The 24423-nt window shown below is 16.5% G+C and overlaps 1 protein-coding gene across 1 annotated transcript, besides 1 other annotated feature; it reads left to right on the plus strand.

Annotated features, from left to right (window-relative positions):
• Positions 1-643: 643 nt before the first annotated feature.
• On the plus strand, positions 644-1319 carry PGAL8A_00448700 (hypothetical protein; the record flags this gene model as incomplete). Its single annotated transcript, XM_028673236.1, has 2 exons — positions 644-943; positions 1062-1319. 2 exons carry the CDS (start codon positions 644-646, stop codon positions 1317-1319), a joined length of 558 nt encoding a protein of 185 aa, XP_028529709.1.
• A 3736-nt stretch (positions 1320-5055) lies between these two features.
• Positions 5056-7812: a repeat region.
• Positions 7813-24423: the final 16611 nt, after the last annotated feature.

Below are 24423 nucleotides of genomic sequence, written 5' to 3' on the forward strand. Positions count from 1 at the left end.
AATTAATAATTTTTGATAAATTCTAGAAATATAAAAATTAGAAAAACTTAAATTAGAAATCTTAACAAAAATTTGAAATTTTAATAAATAGAAAAAATTTTGTTATATAGAAAAAATTTTGTTAAATAAAAAAAATTTTGATAAATAGAAAAAATTTTGATAAATTTTGATAAATTTTTTTAGAAATTATGTAGTTTTATTTTTGAAAAGCAACAATATAAAATTACATAATCATTTCAGTTTTATGCTTTTTCTTATAGTCTAATCTAATTCCATTTTGAAAGATAATTAAAAAATTAAATAAAAAATTCATTAGATAAAATAATTGTTAATATTTTAAATTGAAATTTGAAATTTTAACAAATATATTTAGTTTTTATTAAAATATTCTATTTATCATTTATAGAGCTTTTATAATGAAATTGTAATAAGTTTTAGGAATATTTTTTTTATTTTATAATAATTAATTGTTTTTAATTTTTATTTATAATTTTATAGTTTTAATTATTAATTTAAATTTTTAGATAAAAGCTTTAATTTTATCTAAATATTATTATACAATTATATATTGTTTTACAAAGTAAAATAAGTTTTTACACTAAAAAATATGTTTTCTTTTTTTTTTTAAGTATAATAATTAAATATGGATCCTGAACAAAGAGAAAGTAACAACGTTTCAACAGATGAAACTGCAAATTCGGATGAATCGTCTATACCAAGTTTATCTAGTTCCCCATCAGATGTCTCTAATATTTCTAGTAATTTTGAAGGATATCCATCTTCTATAGAATCACAAATTCATTCAGGAAGTGATATATCTCAAAATTTTCATCAAATAACTACTGGAAACGATTCTAGTGAAAATTTACAATTACCTCCTGAATTATCTATAGAAAATTTAGCTTTTCAAGCACTTGTATTATGTTTTACTATGATAAGTGGAGTAAGAAAAATTTATAAATATAAAATTCTTAACTTTTTATACTTTTTAAATTATCTAAAATAAAATTTATTAATATAAAAAATTCATTTTTTCAAATAATTTTTATTTTATGTTATAGAGAATTTCTAATAGGATAATATTAAGAAGAAGAAGACCACATGTGGATCCAGTTGAACTAGGATCAGATGGGGAAGAAGAAATAGAAGAAGTTGAAAGCCAGCAAGAAGAATTAGATGCACACACAAATGTTGAAGAAGAAGTTTTAAATGGAACAAATATTGATGACATTGGTGATACGAGCATATATGAAGAAGTCTATGTATTAGCAGAAGAAGATCGGGGTGAATTACGAACAGACGATTGTGTAATTCTGTAAATTCAACTACAATGTTACTGATTGATTTTTTTTTTTTTAATATTTTATTTTTTATGTATGCATATGAATAAAATTTGTCATATAATATTTCTTGTAATTAAAATTTTACATAACTATATTAGATTAGTTTTTTGTTAATATTAACTTATTTAAACATTATTAGAAGTATATAATTTTCAAATACCTTTTTATATTTTGTATACATAAAAATATATAATTAAATTAGGTCTCTCTAAATATTTTAACTAAAACAGTATTTCTCTTATATAAATTAACTATAACTTATCATTTAATAGTGAAAAATATAATTACTTTGATTATTAATACAACTTAAATTTCTTTCGTAAAAAATAATTCAATTATAATTATAGGTATCATAATTATGATTATTATAATCATAAAAATATAATTTAAGTATTATAACTATTACTTAAGGATAAATTCATATACATTCAAAATAAGTATTTATGCTTTCGTATAAAAATAATTCACTATACTTGAAGAAAATTTTTTTTTTTTTATTGAAAAACGAAAGAATTCACTGTAATTTGATTTCATTTAATTGTTATATGATTGTATCTTTACACTATATAAATATTTTTTTTTATTATTTTTGATAATTAAGATAAATTCATATAATATTATTTCAAGATATTTATCTTTGTGTTATGAATTTATCGATTTTTTACAAATCTTTTCAATTTATTTATTATTACTTAAAAAGAATAAAAAATTACGTTTTATTTGATTACTGTATATCATTATGTATTACATTTTTTTTATTAGCAAATATTTCTAATTTTAAAAACTTTCACTTTTTGCAATGCAATGTTAATTTTATTTCCGTCCTTATTTTAAAAGAAGCATTATTTTTTTGGAATTTATTACTGTATTAGTGAAGATGTTTTATCTTAGTTTTTTTACTATGGTAAATGATTTTATGATCTATGAGAAACACTGAAAAATGTTTTCTTTTAATATTGCATAATAATTATTGAATTTATATTTTACCTTTTTGTATATGTTACTTTATATGTTTTACCCGAAAGAAGAAAAAGAGATATAGGGCACATACAGCACTCATATATTTTTATGAGAACTTGTAAAACAGGAAGTATATTTTTTTATAAAAATAGTAAGTAAAAATTATTGAAGTTTTTTACTTAATCATTCAATTAATTACTTGAAATATAAATTTAGAAAAAAATTTAATTTTATAAAAAAGATAAATATTTACTTATTATGAGATAATAACATATATATTTATCTTCATAATTATATCATTTTATTTTTAATGTAAAAAAGAATGTTGTTTATACAAGTTATGAATAAATATATATATTTTTTTCAAAAGGTGAGTTATTATGTACACTTTCATTCATTTAAATTTTGATTAATCCTAATTCAAATAATTATCCAAATGTTTTTTTACTTAGTTATTATTCATTTCTGAAAACATATATTTCAGATTAAACTTAAAAATGAAAAAAATGATAAGTGTTAAGGCATTCTATTAGAATGAATATATTTTATAAATTTCTTATAAATTATTGCATTCGAAATCATAAAAAACACATTTAATTTAAACATTTTAAGATTGTTATTATTTATAAATAAATTTTTAATAAATAGTATATTGACAGTTGTAAATATTATGTAATCGCAAAAAAGTAACAAATATTACAGATTAACGAAAAAATTATTAACCTTTTCAATTAAATAAATTTATTTTACAACCCACAATAATTGACGTTAATAATTTATGTAAAGGTGCAACATATGAATTAATGATTTATTTAAAAGTCGCCATACATATATATAATTGTAACCACATTTCATTAAAAGTGATATAATTTATTTGAAGATGATAATTTTTAAAAAGAGATAAAAAATTATTTTATATTATGCTAATGATGCATGATAAATATAGTACAATTGTAATATTAAACTAGTAATTATTTTTAACTTATGGAATTGTTATAAAAATGTACAACATTAATTGTAATAGTTGTTTTCAATAGTTCTTCAATATTTTTATTTTTTTTATTTTTATAAAATCTTCAAAAACTAAAATGGAGATCTTAAAAATTTGTAAAAGTAAATATATTTTTAGATATAGTTTTTGAAAAGTTGTAAGATCATTAACGGCAAAAGTTAAGATATAACAAAATCAATATACTAGATAAATTCCTTAAATTTATATAATCACCCTAGTAAAATTATTACATATTAGTTAAAAAATTTAAAGCATGGTATAAATGCAAAGAGTTTTAAAAGATATATATATATATAATACGTGATTGCTTTTTGCCTATGATATACTAATGTTACAAAAAAAAATTTATACTTGAATAGGAATATAAACTGACATAATGAAGTCATAGATTATCATTTTTGAATTCTTAATTGTTAGAACCAATTAAGAATTTCTACAACTAAACTTATAACTAATAATAAAAATTCCATTATATTAGAAATCACAATCTACTTTATTATGAATTGTATTTTTTATACTAAAATTTTCTATACTTCACGTATTACTATAAATGAAGCATAACTTTGGAAATAATTTTGGTAACATGTTTCAATCTATATGTAAAGTAACAAAATGCAAGTCTAAGAAATATATTTTTATAAATGTGATCACATTTATACTAGAATTAAAAAAAAATTTTTTTTTGTTGAGAGTTAATAAAGCAAAATTATATACTATTAGAATATAGTTATAATACTAGTAATAATAGAGTTTACATTTCTTGAAGTTTTTATTTATGGTAATAAAAGTTGAAGATAAATTACTTATATATATATATAATGTTATTATATTATCATTGATAATATAGATACGTGTAAATATAACTTAGTGGAAAATAAAATATGTATAATCAGATAAAATATACAACATTAATGGAAATATGTTTAAAAATAAAATTAATTCATATTTAATTTGTTTAATTCCAAATTAACTTGAAAAATATTTATTATTTCATAGAAACATTCGAATAAAACATAAGAAAATAATTTCAATGACAAATTACAAGATAAAAAAAAGTATCTTAAAAATTTAATGATTCAAATTGAACAATTTAAATTAAATATAAAATAGAGAAAAAAAGTTAGATTCTCAATTAGTAAAAAAAAAAAAAAAAAAGAATATGTTTTAAAAAATTTTCAATAACAATCTTAATGAAAAAGAATATTTAGTAATATTTACTAGATATTTTAAATTCATCGAAAATTATTGCAAACTTTTTAGCCTTCTTGTCATAATGCATACATTTCTTCCATTCACAGATGAAATTGAAACTTGAACATTGTTTGAAAACGCCTGCAATTAGAATAAGTATATTATTAAGTATATATTAAAAATTTTTAAGGAGACATTCATTAATATAGTAGCTACAAATAAAAAGGGAATATATTCACTATTGAAAGTTCCCATGAAAGTTTTGTACTAACTATTAAAGTTGTTATAGCATAATTAGTACAATTATATTAAAAGAATAAACAGAAATTATATAAAAATATTAAAATTTAAATAGAAAAATGAAGAAGTAATAAAACAACCATATGAGAATATTATAAAAAAGTTCCTTGATAACAGTTATTTAATTGTACATAATTATAATATGAAGTTTTTATGGAGCTTAAATATAAATTTTTTTTTTTTTTTTGATAAAGTAAGAGTAAAAATTATATATAAAACTTTCATAAAATTCAAGGTATATTATATTGATACAATCCTAGATCTTTGAGTAAAGAGATTTTAATTTAGGTTGATAAGAAAGTTCATAAAATGATAGAGATGAACGTTATATGTAGAGTTGATAATGCAAATTGAACTTCATCTATGGCATTAGTTTGTAAAAAAAAAAAAAAAAAAAAAAATAGTGGATGGAAAACTAATACAAATTACGTGTATTTAAATAAATATATATTAAATGATTTGTATGTTTTACCTCATATGAATAGTATATTCCAGATATTTTATATGTACTAAATATTTTTTCGAAAATAGATCTTAAAAATGTATTTTGGAAAAAAAAAAACTAGATGAAAATAGTAAACAATACACTGGATTTATAGTACTCAAACGTGGGACATTTGTATTTGATGTATTAACATTTGGTTTGAAAAATAATCCTACACAGTTTCAAAGAATAATAAAAAAAATATCCATATAGACTTAATTTGAGAAAACTATGTAATTGTATACATTCATTAAATTATCATTTTAATAAAATTTATAAATGAACATTTTAAAATATTGCGAATAGTATAAAAATTACTCATTAACAATAGTTTAGGAATAAAAGTAGACAAATGTGAATTCTTTAAGGCAACTATAATATACTTAGGAAAAATGATTGATCGTAAGGAAATTAAATCTTCGTTAGATAAGATAAATACAATTATTGAAGCGAAATAACATAAACTCAAGGGACAGTTGAGGTCATTTTTAGGAGCTGTTAATTATTATGGAAATTATATTAAGAATTTTACAAGATGAACATCTAAATTGGTTCTATCATTAAGAGGAAGTTTATTTTGAATGGAGAACATTTTCAAATTTTTGAACAAATAAAAAAGATGAAAGAAATAACTTATTTATCATTTTCTGAATATGGAATACCATATGTTATTTATACTGACTCATTTGATTGTCATTTAGGATATATACTAACTAAGGTAAATGATATTGGTGAAACTATATATATATTCATTGTGTATCAAGAAAATTTAATGACGTTCAACAGAAATAGAATACAATAGAGAAAAAATTACTTCCCATAGTTTTACCACATAAAACATTTGATTATTATATTGAAGGATATAAATCATTTAATAAAACCTATTTTAAAGATATCGTAGGAATAGATTCTATTAACATTGGAAAATTATATAGATAAAAATTAAGGTTATCAAAATTTGATCTGGAATTTTAACATAGTGAAAAAACTCAAAATAGGCTAGATGAATGGATAAATAGATCAATAAATAACGATACTGATCTTCCTAGTTATATGATTTTATTTTGTAATAAGCTACCGAAGAATTATGAAAACTCTTATGTTATTACATCTTGTTAAGGAACAGCTGATGCATTGAGAGAGGAAAAGAATAATATTCCAAGAGATTCATTATGAAGAAATTATTTTCCTATTTATTATAAAAGAGGACGGTTGTATACACCAGAAAGATATTTGGTTCATTTGATATTCTGGTTTCATAATAGTAAGTTTATTGGACATTATTAAGTCAATATAGACTTAAAGAAAATACAGAGGCATTCTTAGTGGTCTAATATTAGTCGAGTATTGAGGAATATGTTACAAATTGCTTAGTTTGTCAGTTAATGTCTAATAGAAAGTTTAAGTCTGATAATAATAAGGTACTATCAAAACTCATTATGTTTCATATGGTTTCACTAGATACTATGGGATCAACAACATGGAAAGGAGAAGAATACCATATTAGGGTGATTATGAATCATTATTAACCATTTATATTAACTAGTATTATTAGGAGGATATTCACTACAAGTGATGCAGTTTTTATAATGAGAAGTACTTGTGTCCCTATATTTAGTTAACCTAGAAGTATTATTATTAATTGTGGTTCTATTTATAAGGAGTCAGGAATTTTAAAAATATATTACAGAATTACAAACAAAATTGTATCATGCAAGTGTTCATTATATTCAGAGGAATGGTAATAACGAAAGTTATCATAAAAGTTTTTATTACATTCTTAAAACCATATATGAGGAAAAGAATATTTCAGTTGAAGAAATAGTGAAAAGTGTGATATTGATGTATAATAATATACCTCATGAAGCTATAGGGATAATACTATATTTTACTATGTTCGAGATAGATTGTATATATTTTGGCTCTTCCAAATTATTGTCTGAAAATACTCTAGAAATGAGAACAATTTATTTAAATAATAGATTGAAACAAATGTATAAATATATGAATTAATTGAAGGAGAAACTATTAGTATCAATTAAAGATATGAATGGTAGTTATATTATTTCATACAAGTTATCAGATTATGAAAGGTGTCATTTGAATCATTATGATGACAATAACAAATATAATTCTTATCGTTCTTTACCACATAAAGCAATAAAAAATTGAAAATAGAAGATTAATAATTGTATCTATATATTGTAGAAGTAAAGAATTTCAAATTACACTTTTTAAAATTAAACCACTAGGAAATAAAACTAGAGAAATATATGAAATTCAATTAATAAATTTTATACAAGTTACTGAAATGAATAAGAAAAAGCCTAAACTTATAGGTGAATTAGAACTTAAAAACTATTCTGATATTAATAAAAGAGATATTACAACAACATATAAATTATGATAAAGAAATGAGACAAAAAGTTACAAAAAGGGCTTATAATTATAAAAAAAGTCAGAAAAAATAAAATATAATAATGTCTTTATTTTTCCTAAGGTAACGAAGTATGATACATAAATAATATAATAAATCTCATATGTATAATATTTATATGAATATATAAAATAAAAACATTTTATTTTGTATGTGCTAAATTGTGAGGATAATGTGTAACCATAAATGTTTTCACTAAAATAATTATTCAAAAAGTATATAAACTAAAAAGAAAAAAAATTATATACATGTTTTTTTTTTTTTTTTTTAAGTTAGAATGTAATATTAAAGAAATTACATTCTGTGGAGTTTTGTAAATTAACTTAAAAAAAAAAAAAAAAAAAAAAAAATTAATATGTCGTATATGATATTAATCAATAAAAATAAAAATTATATTTTAAAACCTGAATTAAATGAAAAATTAAATATAGTTTACTTCACATTCTCTTTATTAATTTATTTGTTTAATACTAGTAAAATCATTGAAAAGACAATAAATCAACAAATTAATAAAAAGTATGTAGAGAAGATTTTATTTTACCTAAAAAGATATGTTGCACAAATTATTGACTTTTGTAAATTAATATCAATCATTAATTACATTGGTTATTTATTAAGTTAATTTAAACAAAAATACTATAATTGTGGAATTCAACATGACATTTTTAATTTTTCACAAAAAAAATAAAAATTATTACTACTTTTATTTTATTAGAAAAATTTTTTCTTTTATGAATTCCAAAAAGACCCAAAAATAAAAAAAGTAAAATATATTTTTTCTATATTTGTATGTACATACACAATAAAAAAGATATTATATAATATCTATATTTTTTTTTGTGCACTTATTTTTATGTATGCATTCAGTTGTGCATATTTTTCTAGTATATATAGAATACACAAATAAAAATATTTTTACTTCATTCAAATATCATTTAAAATAGGTCTATAGTACTATTTATAGGTGTAAACCAATAATGATATATAATTAAAGATTCATTATTTCTTTTTTCATTGTTTAATTTGTTAATATATTAAGTCTGTTTCTATTTCCTGCAATTGTTGCCAATTTGATTTATTAGTTGATAATTTTAAGACTTTCCTAATGCTTTGAATAATCAACAAAAAGAATATAAAGAGATCTTCACTCATTTTGTTATCATAATATAAACTTCATAATATTTATATTACTTTTAATAATTTATCACTTAATATCTACTTTATTAATTATTCTAAATTTTCGTTAAGATTTACTCTATATAGTTAATATGGTACGAAACGGTATCTTGATTACACGTGACGTTATGTGTTATAAGAGTGAAAAAGTATTTTTTCTACGAATTAAAAAAAAAAAAAAAAATAATTTTTATAATTTAGTTGGAATAACAAAAATGAAAAAAGGATCTTAAATAACTCACAGATATTTGTAAATGTTTTTTGGTTCACATACAAAAAATGTAATGTAGTCTATTTTTTTTATAAACATACTTTAAAGGTAGCATTTCAATGTGTCTCGTTCTTGTATATCTTACATGCACAAACAAAATTTAAATTATTGTATATATATTTTTGTTGCAAATTAATAATAGTTCTTTGATACTTTTTATTGGAAAGCAATATATATTAACACCATTATTCATCTTTTGTATTAAATTCAATGTCTCATAAGTTATACTAAATTATTACTATCCTTCTTGCCAAAAATAAATGCAACTATATTTCTTTTATGTTTGCACATTTTTAAATTTCTTTTGTATTATTATTTTTTAACATAAAAATTTCTTTTTTTCTCTAATCCTCATTAAAACTTTATGTTAATACAATTTCATTTTTTATTTATATACCATTAATTATTGTTTTCACATTTCATTTTTGTATATAAAATTATATTAATAAATATAATAATTTCTTTAACTATACAATTATATAATTTGTAATAATAATTTAAATATTTTATTTAAATAATTTTAACCTTTTAGTTATAAATATGAATTTCATTTGTTTGATAAAATTAAAAGAGAAAACCAAAAAATTATAAAAATAGTATGTATTTTTTATTATATTTTTATTTTTAAATTAATAATTAATCAAAATTTAAGACAAAAAAAAAAAATATATATGTATATATATATTATTTTGTTTACATAATTTACATAAATAATTTAAAATTAAGTAAAAAAAAAAAAAAAAAAAAAGACAAATTCTTATTAATACATTGTTTCAAAGTAATATTATGTACATCTTACATAATCTAAAACTTTAAAGTTCTATATTCTATTTATAGAATTAGAATTTTCTCTATAATTACTCCTTTTTTTTTTTTTTTTTTTTTAAATAATTTTTATAAAATTATCTTAAAAGAAATGAACAACACATATGAAAGATAAATTATGTTATGTAATTATGTTAAAGGGATACATAAAAATTCAAAATATATTCTAAAATAGAAAAGAAATAATACTATATGTTATAGTTAACATAGAAAATAATAATGAAAAGTGCCTAAAAGAAATATTTAATTGAAATTAATTTTTCCTATGCTTTTTTCAGTAGTATATTTTAATCTTCATTTTTAAATTTAAAAATTAAAAATCAAATAAATGTGAATTTTAAAAAATTTCTTTAAATATATATTAATTTATTTTTATGTAGTTAACAAAAATAAAAAAGAAAAAATTTAATTATATTTCTTTTAATTATATATAATTATTATAACTCATTTTTGTTTATATAAAATTAAATTACGAACATTTATATATTTTAAAAACATTTATTTCATATAATCTTCTAGAGTCTATTTATTATGTAGAAGTTTGAAATTTATTTTTCTATATTTTTAGAAAAGTTCAATTATTTGCTTATATTTCTTTTCATTTTAAGATTTAGTTTAAGAATATTTTTTGAAGTAAAATTAGAACTCATTTTCTTGTATAATGAACAAATTAAATATAAATTTATTTATAGAAACATATGTTAATGTATCAATATTCACTTAATAAAATGTTTTTTGAAATAAATGATGATATTATATATCTTGTTATCTAATAAATTCAAGTTCATTTTTTACAATATTTTCCAAAATAAAATTTGGTTTTTATATATTTACAATTTATAAAGAAATACATAACTATTTTTTTTTTTTTTTTTTTTTTTTCGTATTAACTCTTATTTCTAATGCATATGTTGGTATTATAACTTACTATATATCGATGAATATCTACTAATCGGTTGATTCATTTTCTTTTATTTACAATTTGATTTTATATGTGCGCAGACTTTTTTTTTTTATGGAAATTATGTGATTTTTTAATTAAATGTTCTAAAGAATTTTGTAGAATATTAAACAATAAATTTAATTGAGAGTTTCTAGATTAATCTCTCATAATTCTATTTATTTTAAAAATAGTTTTTATATATATTCCATAATCAATATATTACAATAATAAAATAATATATAATAAACAACTCATTTAATATAAAGTTGATAATCCCTAAATTGAAAATGTGCTAATTCAATGTTTTATTGTTAATATATTAACTAATTTATACAAATTTTTGTATGGTTTAATAAAAATTTTAAATTATCTAATTAAAATTTAAATATTCAATACTTAAAAACTTTTAATAATACAACCTATATATTATCCTTCATCCATATTAATTTTTGTCATTGATAAAATTAATCTCTTATTTTATTACTAATAATTTATAAGCTAATTCTCCAATAAAATTTAAAAGTTACTCATTTATATATATATATATATATATATATTTATATAAATTTCTCTTAAAAGAAAAAAAATTATAATAATTTTTTTGATTATTGTATTTTTAGTAAGTGCATTTTTTTAGTATAAATATTATATCAAATATTTTTCAATAACTAAAATTTTAGTTTTATTCTATTTAGTTTTATTTAATTTTTAAAATGATCCATAGCATTTTTATTAACTTCTATGTTATTATAACACAAGCAACATTTTAGTAATTGAAAACAATTAGGAAATGAAAAAAATAAAACACTTTTGATGTGAACATTTTTAAAATAAATATATATATTGAATAATGACATAAGTTATACAAGGAATACTTTAAACAATGCATTTAAATCAAAATAGAAAAAAATTATTATTTTATTCGTAAAAATTTTTATAATTTATAATTATTATCTAGTATAATTTTTTTTATATTTCATTTTTGTATTTCACGTTAATTTTATTTTTCCCCCCAAAAAAAAAAAAAAAAATAAATAAAAAAATAAAATTATAAATTATAATAATATTTTTTTGCACTTCATTTACATTTTTATGTATCTAGTAATTTTTTATATGTACTTGAAAATTTATATATATAAATCTTACTTTAAAAAATATAAATCGTACATAAAATAAAATAAAATAAAACAAAATTTTTATTGTATAAAATACAATTTAAATAAAAATAAAATAATTTTTCATAGTTTTGTTATAATTAAACATCGAATACAAAAGAAGGTTATTTAAGAGTCTATTTTAGCATCAATATAATTAGTTGTATTGCTTATTAGTAATAAATATTCAAATGAACATAGCGCGTATTTTTATATAATCAAAAATTATAGTTAAATATTTTATACAAAATTTTTTTTATAATTAAAATGATAAAAGATTAGTAAATGTAGAATTATTCTTATATATTCTAATTATATTCTTTTTTTATTATAAATTTATTTTGAAATTGTGGTTAAAAAAAAAAAAAAAAAGTAATAATGTTTATATTTTATTTTTTTTTTTTTTTTAATAAAAATTTTAGAATACAATAATCTAAGTTAAAAATAAAAATAAGAAGCTTATATACAAAATTATGTATCTTTAATTCATAATATTATATATTATAGAAAAAAAATTATTAATTCAATATAAATTTTATTTATTAAATTTTCCTTTAAAAAAATTTTATACTTTAATAAAAGCTATTGTAGATATAAAAATATTAATAGAAGATGAGACAATTAAAAAAAAGAAGAAAGTTTGTATCTATTTTTCCTAATATATTTTTTCTTTTAAAGAAAATTTTTAAAGAAAACAAAAAAAAATTATAATTAATCATTGTATAGAAAATAAACACAGGGAGTTATTTTTTATTATTTATAATATATATAAATAAATATATTAGAAAAAAAAATATCTTTTGATAATATATTTTAATGCTATAGTTACATATTTATATTTTTGTAAATTTATATAAAAATTTTTTTCATAAAATAAAAACTCTTCTATTTTTTTTGCTTTTTTTAATTTTTAGATTATATTTGCATATTTTTGTCTTTATATATATATATGTATAGAAACAGAATATATAATATTTCATTTAAAAAAAATTAATACTTTCTAAACACTATAAAAAGTTAAGAAAATTTTTTTTAAATATAATTGAACTTTCATAAACCTATCATACAATCCATATAAAAATGAATTTTTCTTTAATATTCATAAGTGAAATAAACTTTATTAAAAAAAAGGTAATTATGTTTTATTCATTTTTCTTTTTATATAGAAATATAAAACATTTTTAATTCCTATAATCCGCATATTTTTAAGAAAATAATAAAATTTTGTTCTAGTTATTTTAAAATATAAATTTTTAATTCTGTAAAAAAACATTTCATATTGATATCTAGTTATAAAAATATTTACTTAATCATTTTTGTATTTATTGAACTAAATACTTATTTAAATATGATATTATTATTTTCTATATATATTAAAGTTATTAAAAAACACATTGCTTATTATATGTTAATAGTTCTACATTTTTCACTTAATTAGAATTTTTAATATATTACATTTTAATATAGGTATTAATAGCTATTTAATAAAAAAAAAAAAAAAAAAAAGGTAAAAAATAAAGAAAAATTCCATACATATGATTCTCCTTTCATTAATAACATATATTAACAAAAATTTAATTATTTTGTTAAACAAAAATTAAATAATATATATTTTTTTTTTTTATATTCATATATATTAATATAAAATAATTCAAAATCTTTATTCTATTAAATAGTAAAACAAAATAGAGCTTAATTTGTTTTTAGTAATTATAATAAAATATAATTTATTCCAAATAATGTAAAGCAACTTTTTTTCATTTTTTTAAAAAATCCAATATTACATACTAAAATTTCCTTATCCTTCTATCCCGTTTCTTTTATACTCTTTTTATAATCATAAATCGTTATGCCTAAAACTGTACTCATAAATAATATAAGTGTTCCACAAAGAATTGATGATGCAATTAATTCACTCCTTCTAATTTTTTTCTGTATTTTAGAATTTACATCTATTGCTTTATCATTCCAATAATCTTCTGGTGGTAAATCATTACATAAACTTATCATCAAAAAGAATACTGATATGAATAAAATAAAAAAGATGAATTTCTTTGAGATTTTCATTTTTAATAAGTAAATATTATAAATTAATTATTTTCTAATAATATTAAAAAAATTTCATTTATTTTTATAATTAACTTAAATATAATTTTTTTAAAAGTTAAAAATATTTATAAATAAAATGCTTACAATTTTAAAGTTTAAGATTTTTTTTTATTTTTGCATTCATGCATTGCAACTTTAAATAATGTGGCATAATTTTATGCAACCCTAAGTAATAAAAAAATTGCAACTTCAAAATTAATTTAGTGGTATTTTATTTAAAAAAAAAAAGGTTATATAAAAAAAAAAAAAAAAAAAATTAAATTTAATATTTTTAACTCCCATTATTTACTTCTTTTAAATTTTCATTGCTGTAATTGTATATTTTAATAAAAAGAAAATAATATTAATAAATAAAATATAATTTCTTTAAAAGATATTAATTATCTTGTGTGCATTTATAGAATCTATTAAAAAATAAAACTTTTTTCAACTATTAGAAAACTTACAATTTAATAAAAATTAAAATTTTCTTTATATTAAGAAAATTGAAAAAGTTTAACTAAAAAATTATCTAAAAATTTTCTTTTAAGTAACATTAAATTATTATTTTAATATTATATAAATTTGTTTTTTGTATATTTTAGAACATATTTTTCTAGATATTTCAACTTCTATAACAATATAAAATAAATGAGTTGTTTTAAATTGCATGTAAAAATGAATATGATATTTTATCAATATATTTCTTTATTATTTATAAATAAATGCATGCTATTATTTTAACAATTATTAAACTTATTTATATAAATAAAAATAAAGTATTTTATTGTTTAACTATATAATATAACATTAGTTACACATATTAATGACATATTTTAATATTATAAAAATTTTAAATATATGCTTTTTTGCTCTTTATATATTTTATAGATTAATAATAATATAAACTAATAAATGAATTAATTAAAATTTTTTTTTTTTTTTTACATATTTTATATTGTATATATAATTTTTATAAATAATTCTTATATTTGCTAAAAAAAAAAATAAAAGAAATAGTTATTTATAAAATATATTTATATTTATTATAATGCTATGTAAATAATGGAATAATTCTAGTTTCTCCTTTTTTTTTTATTTTTGTATTTTTAAATAATTTACGTTTATATATATATATATATATGAAATAATCTAATTTTCCGTATATTTAACAATTTATTAAAATAAGTTAACTTTTAGAGGAAAACATAATTTTTAAGAAAATTGAATGTTTATTTAACAGAATATTTGATTCACTATTTATATTTTTTAATATTGTGAAATTCTGTTTTTAAATTATGTAATATTTTTAATGTTATTACAAAATTAAAATGTATTAAGTAGTTCATTATATTTAATTAGTATATTGATAGTAAAAGCATTACAAAAAAAAATAATTTGAAGAGTTTATATGTTTAAAAAATAAAAAGGAACATAACTGTATTATTTTTAAATCTTAAATATAAAAGAAAAAAATACTTTATATGAAAAAGTTCTATTTAATCATACTTTTTATATTAAAAATGTATATATAAATATTTCAGTTTTATTTTTTTTTTTTTTATATATTAAGACTTTATATATATATTAAAAAAAAAGACCATTGAAATTTTATTTCTTCATAGAATATATTTTTTTTAGTAATTATATATAATTGAAAAAATTTATATTTCATTAATTAAAAAAAAAAAATTTCATATGGTTAAAATATTTTACTTCTTATAATTTTATTATATCAATTGGTTATATATTATTTTAATAAAATATAATAAAATTAATGTATGAATTATTGCTTGTTCTGAGAGTTTGTGTTTATATGTAAAATTTTAAGCTATAAATATTCTAATCAAAAAAAATATTTAAATAAAATATATTAATATGCGGTGATAAAAAATTAAAATATTATATGTTTTTTCTTTTATATTACCAACTATGTATCTATTTTAAAAGAATAATTATAATGTTTCTATTAATATATGTCATTCAAAATATTTAACTAATTTTTAATAATTTAAAGAATTTTTAAAAAATAATATTTATAAATGTTATATTTATAATATTTTATAGAAAAGTTATAAATATTTAAAATAAATTTAAAATATTTTATTATTAAATTTGTAACAACACATAAACATATGTTAAATATATGTTATATAAAAAAGTTTCATAAAAATTATTTCTGAAAGAATATTTAATGAAGTGACATATTTTCTTACAGTAGATAATATAGCATTTTCTATTTATAAGATATAAAAATCTTGTTATATAAATATTAACAATAAATAAATGTTTATTAATATTGTTTTTTTTCAAGATTAATGCATTTCACTTTTTTATTACAAAAAATATACTCCTAAAGATAATAAATAATAATTACTAAAATTATATTATTGTCTCTTATTTTAATTTTTTTTAATTTTATAATTATAATCCTATAAATTTATGAAGATATTGTTTTAAAGTATATTTTTTTTTTTTAGATATCTTTTACAATTTTTTAAATTAAAAAGTATATGTAGATATATATTTTTTTTTCTTATGAAAACGAAAACTATAAACTTATGAATGTGACTAAAATGTTATATAAGTAATTAAAAACAACGAATTACATTTTTAGAATTATAAAATTTAAAACTTAATAAAATTTGATTCTTTAGTCTACTCTCTTTGTATAATACATTAATTAAAATACTTCATATATTTCAATTCAAATCAAGAAAAGTTTACATATACTAAAGAATAAGTACATCTATATATGTTCATTTATTAGTATTATTATTATCTTGTACATTATTACCCTAATTTCAAAAAATATTTCATATATTTCTAGCATAATTATATTTTAATTTTTATTTTTTTATTGAAAAATTTCATATATGGATAATAAAAGCTAAAAGAACTTAATTCTCGTTTTAATAGAATCGTCTAGTGTAATTCAAATTTAAATATTCTATCATTTTATTATTTCATAGTATCATAAATTATAGTCAGAAATTTTACAGAATATATAATAATTATCATTATTATTTTTATATTTTCTATTTGTTAAACATTTTTTTTTTTTTTTTTTTTGAAAATATTTATATTTATTTACAAAGAAATTGTTACATTTGAACAAATTATATTTCATTCAAATATCTTACTATTGATAAAAATTAAGTTCAAAATGATAGGACTATTTAATTTTATAATAAAAAAGAAAAATTATGATAAATAACAAATATAAATTATTTTAAACACTTTAATTCACATATCCATTAACATTTTAATTGTCATTATTTTTGTAATATTATAATAAATATTACTATTATTAGAATATATTAATTTTTATTATCCTTGTTTTTTGTTTTTTTTTCATTTTAAAAAAGTATATTTATTAACTTTTTTCTTAAATAACTTTATTTTTTATTTTTAAATCTTAGATAATTTCATATATTTTTAATTATTTTTGTTCAAAGAATAAATGCTTAAAAAATTATATTTTTATATTTGTTGATAAATGTAAATTAATCATTTTATTTTCCTATTTCACGTAAGTATTTCAATTATTATAATGTTTTTTATGTTTGCCTGAGATAGTACTATATATATATTAGAGAAATCTATTATGCTAATTTTATTTAAAAAAAATAAAAATAAAGTAAATAAATAGCAGTAGTTTTAATGTCCCTGTTGTATTTAAATTATATTAAATATTACTCGGAATTAAATTTAAAAAATATTAAGAATAAATTTTTTTTAAATTTATAATTTATATGCAAAAATTTAAGAAATGTTCTACATGAAAAAAAAAGTAAATAAGGATTAATAAATATTTTTAAAAAAAATGCTTTATGAATTATAAGGTTAAAACATATTTACACATAATTAAATGAAACAATATTAAAAATTCTTCTTTTTTTTTTAAATACAGTATACATAAAAGTTTAAGAAAAAGTTAATAAAAATTAAAAAAAATAAAAATGAATAGTATATAAATATTTAATAAAAAAATACAAAAAATGAATAACATTACAATATATATTATAGAGTAATAATAAAATAATTTGATTTATGTTTTCACAAATACATAATATTAGAGAAATGTTAACTTTTGGTAAAATGTAAATTTATTATTAATTTTTAAAAAATATTTGAAGATTCTTACTGCATTAATTTGTTCAGAAGTCTCAAAGATTTATATTTTCTTTATTCTTCATATACTATATAATGGCTACAAATAAGAAAAAAGGAGATATCTCATAACTTTTTTTTTAATTTACTTTATAGATTTTTAATAAATATTTTAAGTATACTATTTATGCCAGTTCCTTTAAATATTTTTGTAAATAATATTAGAACAAAAAAAACAAAAACCAAGTGTTAATAATTATATATTAGTACAAATGTTTTAATAATAGAAATTAAATGTATTGAGAAATTAATGAAATATTATATAATAAATAGATTAAAGTAATTAACGAAATATTAAAAAAAAAAAAAAATAAAGAAAAAATGATTGGAAAAATGATTTCAAAAATATATTTTATTTTTTTTTATTGTATTGTATACTTTAAAATGTAATTTTAACATTTTTAATGTAATTAAATATAAATATATACACATCTTCTAATTAATAAATTTACGAAATGTATAACTTTTGAAGAGAAAACATGTATTAAAATGAGATATAACATATTATATATTACTGTTACAACTCAATTTTTTATAATATTCTTTATAAATAATAAGGTTTTTTTTTTTTTTTTTTGTTTTTAATACACTTAATGATTATTTTAATAGTATAAATAGAATTTCTTCAAATATTACTACAGATATTCATCTTGGTTATATGAGAAATTATCTTAAACTTCCATGATAATTAACATGAATCTTTTTTTCTTTCTTTCCTTTATTTCTTTTTTATATATTTATAAATTTATGTAATTCATAAATCACACAATACTAATGTCTTTTAAAAATAAAAGATATGCTCAAAATTATCCTAATATAATCAACTTTTAAGAAAAAATAGATAAGTAATTATTAATTTTTAATTCAACTTATATGTTTTTATAATTTAATCTATTTTAAATTTCTTATTTTTTTTTAAATTCCCATTTTTACAATGTAATTTTATATTGAAAAGTGCAAATATATATTAATAGAAACTTAGTAAAATGATACAGGTAGATAAACCATTTTTTCTTTAAAGATACCAAATATTAAAATATTTCAACTATTTAACTAATTTATTTAGATTTTATTAGTTAAGTTGTAGAAGAACTTGTAGCATCATTTCTTATATTACTGTATATTTCCTTTTGAATTTTCATATTAAACTTGCAATTTCCAATGATAAAAATTTAATATTTATTCTTTTCAAAATTATAATTCTTAATAAAAATATATTATCTCTTTAATAATAATAATTTTATCAAAAAGAAATAATTAAAAATTAATAATTTATTTATTAAATTAAAAAAAAAACTTTTTTTTTTAATAAATATAAATGTATGATAACAATTTTGATTATGTTGTTAAAGAATTCTATTAAATACCTTAAGTTATAGATAATTATTTACATTATACTATGTTACTAATATACTTATTTGAATAGGCTAATAATATTTTTTATTTATCATTAACACAGAAATAAAAAAATGAAGAATTATTTTTCTTTTTACTTTACATAGTGTCCTAAATTTTTTTATTATTTTTTGTTAGGTGGCTATATATTACATTTAATTTTCTTTTTTTGATGGGATTTATTGTTTTTCACGTTTTTAGAGAAACATTTGAAACAAGAATAACATTAATAGTAAAAAAAAAAAAAAAATTAGTTAAAAAATTTTATATATAATAATTATATATTGGAGAGTAATGTAAGTAACAAAATTAATGGAACTAAATATTTTCATTAAAGATGCTAAGTTCTAACTACTGTGCAAAATTCTATATTTCATGTAACAACATTATTATGTGTTAAGCTATGTGCAAATGTGAAATTAAAATATATTAAATCTAAATTATTAATCCATTATTGTTCATTATAGTAAATTTATTAAGACAATTTAAAAAGGGAAATAAAAATGATAAATTAAGAATTTTCAATATTATATTCTTATTTTTAAACTTTTCTACTTAATAGAACAAGATAATTCACATAATAAAGGAAATATATATTATTCTTTGGAAAATCTTTTAATTATTTTTGCTTTTAAAAATAGACAGAATATATTTTTTCTTTTTGATAACCTTTATATCTTTGTATGTTTTTACACTTTTATATGTCTGTTCTATTATCATTATATATATTATTTAATAACTTCTTACTTTATCGGTTATATTAAAAATTAATATATTTTTCTTCTTTAACTTCATTTATAGTTATTTATACTAGTGCATTTTTAATTAAAATTAAAAACATTTTTCATAAGATTACAAAACTCGAAATGATATTCTAAAATTGTATATATTTATCTACAATCTATATTACTTAACAGATTTCGAGTTATTTTGAATTATGTAGTTCATGAAGTTTTGAAGTATCACATTTATATTTATATAATTTGTTTTCATCATAAGAACAGTGGACATTTCTCCATCGTATATATTTGAATAACTGTTCTTCATCAGAGGGAAATGTAATTATTCAGGTATTTCATTTAATTTTTTATTACAAAATTACAATTTTTAATTAAGAATTCACGACTTCCATGAATATGCTTAAATTTTTTATTCTCACTTATTCTAAAATCATATTAAAGTCATTTATTAAATTATATGTCATTAATACTTTCTCTAAATTTAAATATTACTTTTTTGAAAATAAATTATTATTTTTAAATAATTTATTATTATTTATTCTTTTAGGAATTTTTGAATATTCATTTGAATCAGTAACTGTTATTTGATTATGTACAAATTGTTTTTAATCACTTTTATATGTTTTATCTCTTGTACTAATTTCAGAAAGTTTTCCTGAATTTACATTATTTAATTGTAACTATGAGATATTCTTAGAAGTTTTATTAATTGCCTGTTCAGTGAATTTGATAGTATCAATAACCAAATTAATAAATAGTATGTAGAATAAACTCTACTTAATAATAATTTTAAATTAAAATTTTAATTAAATTAAAATTATATTAAGTACTACTTATTAGTTAATTATATATTTTTTTTAAGTTAACTTACACAATACTCCATAAATATAATTCATTTAACACTACATTTTAACTTCAAAAAAAAAAAAAAAAAAAAAAAAAATACACACTCCACAGCAATTTTCACCTAATACAAAAAAAAAAAATTAAAAAATTATTTTTATTTAGTATATATAATATATAAATATCTATTTTAATGTATGCATTTATGATTGCATATTGTTAACGCGATTTAACATGTACCAAAAAAAAAATGTCTTAATTCTATTTATTTACCTAAATATTATACAAAAAAGGTCTATAATATTATTTATAGACAATAATCTTATTTAAAATTAATTTATGATAACGTTTTTTTTTTTTTTTTTTTTTTTTTTGAGATGACGATGTGGAATATTTTCTTTTATAAAAGATTAAATATATAAAGTTAAAAATTATGTTTATAGATTATTGCGCAGGTTAACTATGGTAATAATTAACTAACGTAATTAATATTTGATATTAATTAATTAAAGTAAGTAATCTTCTTCATATTATATTTTAACAAGGATAAAATGGGTTTTCCTCAAATTTTCATTTCTAATTTGTTTGTTTAATACAAACGAAAACATTGAACAAGCAATTCATAAATTAATTATATAAATATTAATCAAGGTCGCTAATGTGTAAAGAAAATTATGAAAAAATAATAAAATAGAGTATAAAGAAGTTATTTTAAATAACATACATTTAATTTTATTTAAATAAAAATACATATAAAGATATTTGTATTTATATCATTAAAATTATTTAACAAAAACATTAAGTCTGCATCATTAAATATTGAGCATTAATTTTTTCTATAATAGGAGATATAAGCATTTTACAAATTAAATACCTTTAATATATATCTTATGTAAGTTTATGAAATGTATAAGATGGTTTATTTTTTTTTATGTAGTTCTTAAATCATAAAAAGTATTTGAAGTTTAATTTTATGGAATTTTTCTATTTATATGTAGTTAAGTAATTTTTTTTCCCATATAAAAAATAAAATTTGTGTGAAATTAAATTTAAAAAAAATTTATTAATTTCTGTTAAATTTTTACTACCATATTTAGAGATATGTAAGATTATAGTCTTAAGTCAGCTATGAAAATTAGTATATTATTTAAAAATTTTTTTTTTAAAATTTCATAATATATTGTGTTATTTTATCTATACACATACAATTTTTATTTGTATTATTATGTTTAAACTAATGAACTATTTAATGCATAATTATTTTAATAGATCTTTATTTTAACACTTGTAAAAACTTATTAAATTAATTTATTCCAACTTAATTACATTCAGTGTTGTTAATAAATGATTAAAAAATAGTAATAAAAAATTTACATTAAAATGTTAATAAATATATTATTAAAAAGAAAAAAATATTTATAAAAAAGTTAACGTTATATTTATTCCTTTAATGTAAATGTAACTTTTTTTACTTTATTCTTTTTTATTTATGAATTATTTAAAGATCACTTGTTTTTATATTCTTTTTATTTTAATATTTCTAATAAGATTTTAATTTGAAAGAATTTATAAAAAATATAAAAAAGAAAAAACAACAAATATAAATATAATTTAGGAGAGAAATTTTATTATTAATATAAAAAATTAAAAAAAAAATATATAATTAACAATTAAAGGAACCATAATGAATTTTCTTTCTTTTCTTTTGATATTATTTGTATAATTATGGATAGTGTAGAGATCTCAAAAGTAAAAATCATATTTTTTATTTTCCTTGGCTTTATTTTTGTAGAAATATTTAGCCATATTAATTTTATCCTATCAAGTATATGTAATATTTTATTTTCATATTTAAAGAAATTATAATAAAATAAAAACAACTCAATATAAAATAAGTAATAATTATCAATATAATAATATAATAATTCAAAGGAAATGTACATAAAAGTTGATGATATTAAGTAATAAAACAAAAAAAAAAAAAATGAAAAATAAAAAAAAGTATTTTGCCCTTTGGACAACTAAAAAATATAGTACATTTATTTTATGAATTTTAAATAAATATCATTTTTTTTAATGCTATTATTTTTTTTTCTTTTTTTTTTATATACATTTAATTTATCTTATTTTAATTAAGACTTAATTATATAAAAAAAAAAGAAGATTTTCTTAAAAGAGAAATATCTTTTATATGTTAAAACTAAGAAAATTTTTTTTCTGTATGAATATAGAATTAATAAATTATTATATATATCGTAATATATTCTTAGAATTTTATTTATTTTCTATTTTATTAAACTCAATAATATATTGCAAAAGTATATAAAGAAAGACATTACAAATAAACTATGTGAAAAAAAGAATTTACTTTTTTTTTTTTTTATTTTTATTTTTTTTATAATAATAGAAAAAATAATAAACTTAAATACATTATATTAATAAAATACATTATTGACCTTTTTATATATGAATATATATACAGTTTTATGAGTAAATATATAAGTAAAATTTTCTAAACATATTATTGTTTTAATAAATATATAAAATAATTAGCAAAACTTGCGGTTTAAATAAAATAAAAACTTATTTCTTATTGCATATTTTTTTTTTTTTTTTAAAAAAAAAGCATATAAATATTTTTCTATATTTGTTAAATCTATATTTCTATTATTTTTGTTATGTTGATAAGAAATATTTATTTTTGAAGTGTGTATTTTAGTTAACGATAACTTTTTTTATAGTGTTGTACAAAAAAGAGATGTAACAAAATTATAAAATTTCTTCATAAACATGAAAATTTTTATTTTTTTTTTTTTTAAATATAGAAAACTATGGTTAAAAATTTTGACGTATATAAATTGCATCAATATAATATTAGTAGAAAATATATAAGGAGTGAATGTTTTTATTTAGCGCATTATATTTCTACATTATATAAAGTTTTTTTTCTTTAATATGTTAATGCTTCATATTAATATTCTGATTCAATAAACAATCATTGTTTGGTATAATTTTGAATAAACAAATTAGTAAGAATATAAGGCGATCTCTGATAGTTTTAATTAATGTAAAAATAATTTTATTATAA

The sequence above is a fragment of the Plasmodium gallinaceum genome (genome assembly GCF_900005855.1).
Source record: "Plasmodium gallinaceum strain 8A genome assembly, contig: PGAL8A_v1_119, whole genome shotgun sequence".
NCBI classification, from domain to species: domain Eukaryota; phylum Apicomplexa; class Aconoidasida; order Haemosporida; family Plasmodiidae; genus Plasmodium; species Plasmodium gallinaceum.